At 44.3% G+C, this 7036-nt stretch overlaps 1 protein-coding gene across 1 annotated transcript in view; it reads left to right on the forward strand.

The window, feature by feature from the left end:
* Nucleotides 1-7036, forward strand: part of LOC104131606 (SET domain bifurcated histone lysine methyltransferase 2) — a 49211-nt gene that overhangs the window by 26301 nt on the left and 15874 nt on the right. The window contains exons 15-17 of the mRNA XM_009644794.2: nucleotides 2995-3117; nucleotides 5128-5235; nucleotides 5974-6107. Of these exons, the coding sequence (XP_009643089.2) occupies nucleotides 2995-3117; nucleotides 5128-5235; nucleotides 5974-6107 (365 nt within the window). The remainder of the gene's footprint in view (nucleotides 1-2994; nucleotides 3118-5127; nucleotides 5236-5973; nucleotides 6108-7036) is intronic.

Genomic DNA, 7036 nt, shown 5'->3' on the forward strand with positions numbered 1-7036 from the left:
AGGATGTATTAGTGGCACAATCCCTGTGTACTTGCCAACGGTGTTCTTGTCCCTTTTTACTTTCTGTTTCGTTTCCCGTTTTCTTCCATTTTATCACTTGCAAAAAAAAGAAACCTGCTTGTAGGAAACAGGGCGGATGCCAGAGAAGCAGCCAGAGGCACGTGACTCTCTCAGATGCATTTTCTCTGTCTTCTGTTTTGTGGCTTCATTTGCTCTGTCACTAGTGGAGGGCGGTGGAAGGGCCTCCAGCTCTTATAGATTAATTAATCACCTTAGGTTCCCACAGCCCGCGTCTTTGGCTGCGAAGAGTTGCAGAAGGACTTTGTGACAGCAAGTGATTTGACTATAATATAGCGGGTGAAGATCTAGCATTGATAAGTGGAAAATGATGCATATGTCAGAGCAAAAAGGATAACGCTGATGCCCTCCATACTATCTGATACCACTTGGGAAAGAGATCTGGGGGACTATAATACGTAGTTCTATGAAAGTGTCAGCTCCATGCTTAGAAGCAGTCTAAAATGTGATTGAAATATTAAGAATTATTAAGAAGAGAAAAACACAGAGCACCATTGTGACTTTGTATTGTGAATGGTAGCCCACCCTTTTGAAGGTCGTTTGCTCCTCTTGGAACATAGCAGGAGTAGAGGAGAGGTTGAGAAGTGAGAGGGATGAGCAAAGACGGGGAGCAGCTTCTGTACAAGGAACAACTAAGTAGTTTCAGATTCTTCAACTTGAAAAAGAGACAGTAGGAGAAAGAATAACAGATCTACGCTGTCACGAGTGTACTGGAGGGGCTGAGTAAAGAACAACGATTTCTTGCCTTTTCAGACAGATCCTGGGGTGTCGAATGGAATCTGTGAGCGGCAGGCTTCAGACCTGCGAAAGCAAGGGGTTGTTTAGGCGAAGCGCAATTAAACTATGGAGCTGGAACCATGCCCTTAGCCTCTCCCTTCTTGCTTGAGAGCAGCCAGCCGGATCCATTGCCCTGGTTAGCTCGGTGTCCTCGCCTTGGCAATAATCTGTAGCAGAAAGCTAGGGAAGAGCACAGGGCCCAAGCAGCGTCCCTGTGGGGGACAGGATACTGGGCTGAACGGGGCAGTGAGTGCAGGCTGGCTGCATCTGCAGTGAGGAATGGCCAAGAGCTGTCCTGCCACTGCTTCAGGGTTCCTGCAAAGGCACTGGAGTAACCCAAAGGCTGGCCTTGGCTGAGTGTCCTCTGTTCTCCTGCAGCACCAGGATTTCTCCTGAGCCTGTAAGAACACCAGAGACTGTAGACTCCACCTTTAGCCTCTTCCTCACGGAATTCCCAGAGCCTCCGGAGCTGGATCCTCTGACTGGGCCTGAACAGGGCCTATGTATCTGCATCGATTTAAGGTATTTGCTTGCTGCAGAGAGCTTTTCCTGAATTCTAGACTATTCAAACCCTAGCTTGTTCTGCTTTGTAATTCCTTTCAGTCTTTGCTGTCTATTCTATTTCTAATATTTCTATTTCTATACACTTCTATTTGTTTCTGTCATATTTACTTAATGCTTAATTTCTGAGACTGATGTGATGGTCACTGTGTAGATGGATATTGGAAGTCAGTCTCTACCCTGCCTTGCTTACAAGAGATAGAAGGACGGAGGAAAAAAAACCAGATGTGCGTGGAAGCGAAGTGACTCGCTGTGATTAAGTGAATACTCTGGCAGAGCCAGAGGAAAAAATAAAAATCCTCTTCTCCTCCGGTGGTGTTCTCACTTCAGACTACCCCCTCTGTTTTGCGGAAGGGAAATGGAAAGTAATGAAATCAGAGATTAGGTGTTGAAAGTCACAGAAAGGCTGCAAGATTTGCTGGACTGAGATTTCCTGCCTGTTTTGTACTTGGACCTTACTGCCTCTCTCTCACTGGAATAATTTAACTTCAAATCTTATTTCTTGAAAGTAAAAGCAGACTTTTCTTACCCTTATCCTACAGGAGTTTGTGCTGTCAGAGGTGACGTCTCCAGAAAAGAGCAGTTTGGAGTATCACACCTAGTAGGAGTGGGAAATTGTTGTGAAGATTTCTGCGGTGGACTTGCACAGAAACCACAGACAAAGTAAAACTTCTGCTGCTAATGTGTGGCGTGACACTCTAAACTGCTGGTGGGGGATGTGGGTAAAAGCTTATCCAGAAGCATTTAGACTGTCTTGTGAAATAAGTAGCTGGCCTTAAAAATTTGCAGTTGCTGGGGGGAAAGAGAGACAATGTGAAGAACAACAATTAAGACTTTAGTGGATATGGCCAGAAAAAGAGAACCAGAGTCCATGGGCCAAATCCCAGGGTACAGAGAAAATTATGTCGCTCATGTTAGCGCTCCACCTCATTGACAGAGAATGTTCAAGTCTCTCATTTCTGACTCTTGTCTTCTTCCCCCTTTTGCTTGCAAGCCTCGCCATGCTGCTTTGCTGCATCCTTTTTACAGTGAGGAATTAGTGTTTCTTCCTTGTTTTCTGTGAAGAAAGAAAACTGGAGAAGTTTGGGGGCAGCTATTTTTCTCTCCTTGGTTGACTTGCAAAGTGTCGCGTGGCAGAACTAGCTTAAGGAAAGCACTGCTATGGATGATTGGCCTCCTTCAAATCAAAGGGTTTTCATGTCTAGGGCATGACGTGCTGGCCCACTTTTGGGCCTGTTGTTGGAGCAGACATTGCCGGGCGAGCTTGAAAACTCTCGTGTATTGCCCCTTACGACTTGTTAGTGACTTTCCAAGAGGAAATAAACCGCTTTTCCTCCTGCTTTAACCGCTGGAGCTCTTGGGAGCTGATTTCCATCCCACTGCTGTCCCAAGAGCAGGCTTTGCCTATTCTGCTAGTGGTTGCTGCTGGAGGAGCAAAGCACCAAGGTTCAGGGGATGTAGGTGAAGGAGCAGTTAGAGGGCAAGTGCTAACAAGCTCTGCTCTCCTCTGTTTGTCCTGCTTGGCATATGCTAGTTGCATCAATTGCCTTGTGTTTTGTCCCAGTTTTCCTGCTCTAGGTTTTTTTCCGGATAATGGCGAAGATGGTGAGAAGAACGTGTGCGTTTTGTTCAGAAGGGGAGGCTGGTTCTGTAATGTATGTTGCCAAAGAGCGAAATATTGCAGCTCATCAGGATTGTCTGGTGAGTGGCTTTTAGTGGGTCGGTACCTAAGAGGAATGGAGAAGAAGGGCTAAAGGGGAAGTTTCCACTGCTTGTCTGGTTTTGACACTACAATGGTGTCTGAATTAAAAGGTTGGTTCCACAAACCAGCAAGCTTATATTAGGTTGAAAAGCAACAAGCCTTGGCCACAGTTTTGGAGAGGGGGAGGACATGGCTGCACAGCTGGACATGTTGATTTGATTGTGTTTTCATGCATGTCCACATACAGTCTATCAGTAGGAATAGGCCTTCCTGAGACCCTAAACTGAATGAGGCTTCTCAAACCACAGAAGAAAGTTGTGTATTTAATGAAACCTTTGCAGGAAAATATTCACATCACTTGATATATCAAAGTAAAAAACTTCCCAGTCTGTGCCTTGTATAAACTAAGGAATAAAAAATGTTAGATGTTGGGGAAGCTCTGAGTGCACTGCGATCCTAGAATGCATTTACTCTTCTGTCGTGGTTTAACCCGGCTGGCAGCTAAGCAGTGATGCACAATGCAATTGCTCACCACCCGCTGACCGGTGCCCAGCCCGTCCCGAGCAGCGATCACTCCCCCCCGAGCTGCGATCACTCTGCCTGCGACCGACCGACTGACTAACCCCCCCGAGCATGATGTTATATGGTATGGAATAGCTCTTTGGTTATTTTGGGTTAGCTGTCCTAGCTGTGCTGTACTCCCAGCTTGTTATGCACCTGGCCGAACAGGAGAAGCTCAAAAAGTCCTTGAGTATTCTGAGCGCTACTTGGCAACAACTGAAAACATCAGTGTGTTATCAACATTCTTCTGGTACTAAATCCAAACCACAGCACTATGCTAGCTACTAGGAAGAAAATTAACTCTATCCCAGCTGAAACCAGGACATCTTCTTGCTGTCAGAATGCCTTCCCTTTGTTCTGGGTTCTTAGTGAAGCTGGTTCTTGGTGTGCAGAATCAATTGCGGATGATGTATTCTCCCTTCAGGAGGGTTGCTTAGTGTAGGAGGTGCCTCTGCTGTTGGGGCAGCACTCTGGCTTTCACTGTTGCAGCCTTCTTATTCTCACGGGTTTTATGTTTACATCTTTATTTTTCTGCTAATTTTTTTTTTTTTAGCAGAATATTTCAGAAACAGCTGAGACCTATTTTACAGTGTTACTTGGATGTTCTGTTTGAAACAGGTTTTGTTAGGGCTATAATGTTGCTTCAGTGTTGAAACTTTTTCCCTCTCTTCTGGCCGCCTCCCCCAACAATAACAACTTTACTAATTTCTCTGCCTTGGGTTTCTCTGCGCTGTTACGCTTTTCTGCAGTTAGCTATCGCATTCTGAGCAGACAGGCTGCCTGCCAGTTGACATAAGGGTAGCTCGCTTTTGTTTGGAATTAGTTATATATAATGATTAGAAGAAGTTGCTAAGAAATTCCCCTTCCTCACCTATTGTCATGGCTCAGCACTTCTGTGGGAATTAAAAGCGGCCGGAATGTGCATGTGTGTATTTTTTCCCAGGCTTTGTACAATGTTCCTATGTTTCTTACGCAGCCAACTGTTGTCAGTATTGGACTGCATGGAAATTTTATTACAGAGAACTGTTGCATTCAGCTGTACACCTGAACAACTGGGCAGATAAAAGATGTTCAAGGTGTGGAGGTCTGTCAGCCAAAGAGCTTCTCGTCCTTACTCTGGGCAGCCTGGACTTCCAGACTTTCTTCATTCACACTTCTTACTAACTTCACCTTCTCACCTTGTTATCTTTTCTTAGTTCACCTTCAGGTCATGTGAGATCTCCTGTATAGACAGAGGAACTTCTTTTGACTTGAAAAGGGTTAAGCGCAGCAACTTGTTCAGCATAGGTAAAATCCCTGAAAAGGACAGAAAAATCAGTCTTGCTTAGGTAGGGCGAGTGCAAGAAGAAAAGATGTACCCTTCCTGTCTTTTTTTTTTTTTTTTTTGGAATGCACTGGTGACTCTGAGTCCCTCTATTAATTGTTAATGCCGTCTCTTTTGTCTTTAGTTATTTTCCTCAGGATTTGTGGAATCTGAAGAGTATAACCCAGATAATCTGGATATAAGGTTTGATGTGGCATCAGTGTTGAAAGAACTCAAGAGAGGAAAGCGGCTGGTAAGGAGTTTCTGAATCTGCACTTAGTCCTGTCTCAGCACTGAAGGTTGTCTGGCCTGTTTTATGCTTAAAAAAAATGCAGAAAAGTACTTGGTCCTCCTGATGCACTGAGCTTAGGGAAATTACAGATTTAGAATTAGAAACATTGATTTGGCATTATATTTGGTGAAATTTAGTTCATTTTGTATTAAAATATGTTGGTTTTTTAGTCCTTAGTCTAAGTTTCCTAAGAGTCTTTGATAAAGGACTAAGCCAGTACCTGAAACAAAATCATGCAATGCATAAGGGGAAGGGAAACAGCGTCCGGTTTTAGCAGAAGGAAGGCTATTTTATATAATGCTTTCTTATTGACTTTGCCCTCAGCTGCCCTTCTCCCTGACATCCTGGGTGGAACACTTTTCGTTACAAAGTTAGCCTAGAAAACATAAATACAAACCCTAATACCAGTAGGTATTGAAATAACTTGGGCCAGATTTAAGGGAGGGGGTGAGGTTGCCCAGTCTCCTCGCATGGCACTTTGCATCATTTTACAAATTCATCAGTATGAAGTAGAGGTAAGATGGCAAAAAGGCAGCTGAAATAATGACCAGGGTAGGAGTGAACTTGCCTGATGAGTTATACAGAGGCGACTTGCAACAAAAGATTTGATTGTCCCGCAGAGGATAGTATTTGCCTCATACAGCAAGATTTTCAGTAGCTGTCTGTAATGCTTACCTGTTAAACCTCATCCTCTTCTAGGTGTGCAACTTCTGTCGCAAGAAAGGAGCCACTGTGGGATGTGAGGAAAGAGCCTGTCGCAGAAGTTATCACTACTTCTGTGCGCTCTGTGATGACGCAGCAATAGAAACGGATGAAGTAAATGGAGTCTACCGGTATTTAACCAAGTATTTTCTAACTAATTTTTGTCAAGGTTTTGGTGGTGGTGTCAGGAAGAGAGACTTAAAAATTCTGTGGGTTTTAAAGTTTTTTTTTAAAAAGGAAATAGGTTCTCCTTTCTTAAAGTGATGCTTGATCCTCTGTTCTCAAGCAGTAGGGGAAATTCACAGGAAAACATCACAGCAGTGGGAAGGAATCTATTCAGTGTCTGAGCCTGCAACACACCTGAAAGATCACTAGGCCAAAACTGAGGAAGTCAGTCCTTACTGGCTATCTAGTCTTCAAATCCTCAATTTCTGTTGGTTCAGAAGCTTCAGTAAATGCGGTCTGAGCACAGGGCGGGCTATAGCGCTTCTAGGTCTCTTCACATTAGGCAAATTCTGGTAATTTTCCCTCCATACGCTAGCAGAGAACTTTGCATTTCCACCAAAGACCTTCTTATGTTTCAAGTACGTTGCTAGCGTCAACACAGTTAAGGAGACTTGAAGTAAATTTTTGTCCTGATCATGCTAGTCCTGGTGTCTGCTGCCCTTGGGCTGCCTGCATTGCCATTAGGTGAAACAAGTTGTTTGGAGGATGCAGATGAAGGGGTTGAGAAATTGGGACTTCAGAGACCTTTTGGAGTGCTGAAGTTATAGTAAAGTCTGAGGTGCATAAACCCCCCCCCCAATGTCCATTTCTGTGCAAGGTCAGAGAGATCACAGGCCATGTTAGTCTTAGATTAACCTGGTACACCACCTAATCACTGCTTGTTTCAGGAAGAGGTCGTCTAGTGCAATCCTTAGTAGTAGTGGAAGATGGGCCCTTTTGTGTCCAAACACTTGCTCTCCTGGCTGCTTCACTAGGGCTCTCAGTCCAAAATAAATACAACTTTCTGCAAGGCTGCAAGCCCAGCTGTGTAGGGAAGATGATAGGTTTAGTTTAA

The sequence above is a fragment of the Egretta garzetta genome, unplaced genomic scaffold, assembly GCF_000687185.1.
Source record: "Egretta garzetta isolate BGI_Z169 unplaced genomic scaffold, ASM68718v1 scaffold268, whole genome shotgun sequence".
NCBI classification, from domain to species: Eukaryota; Metazoa; Chordata; class Aves; order Pelecaniformes; family Ardeidae; genus Egretta; species Egretta garzetta.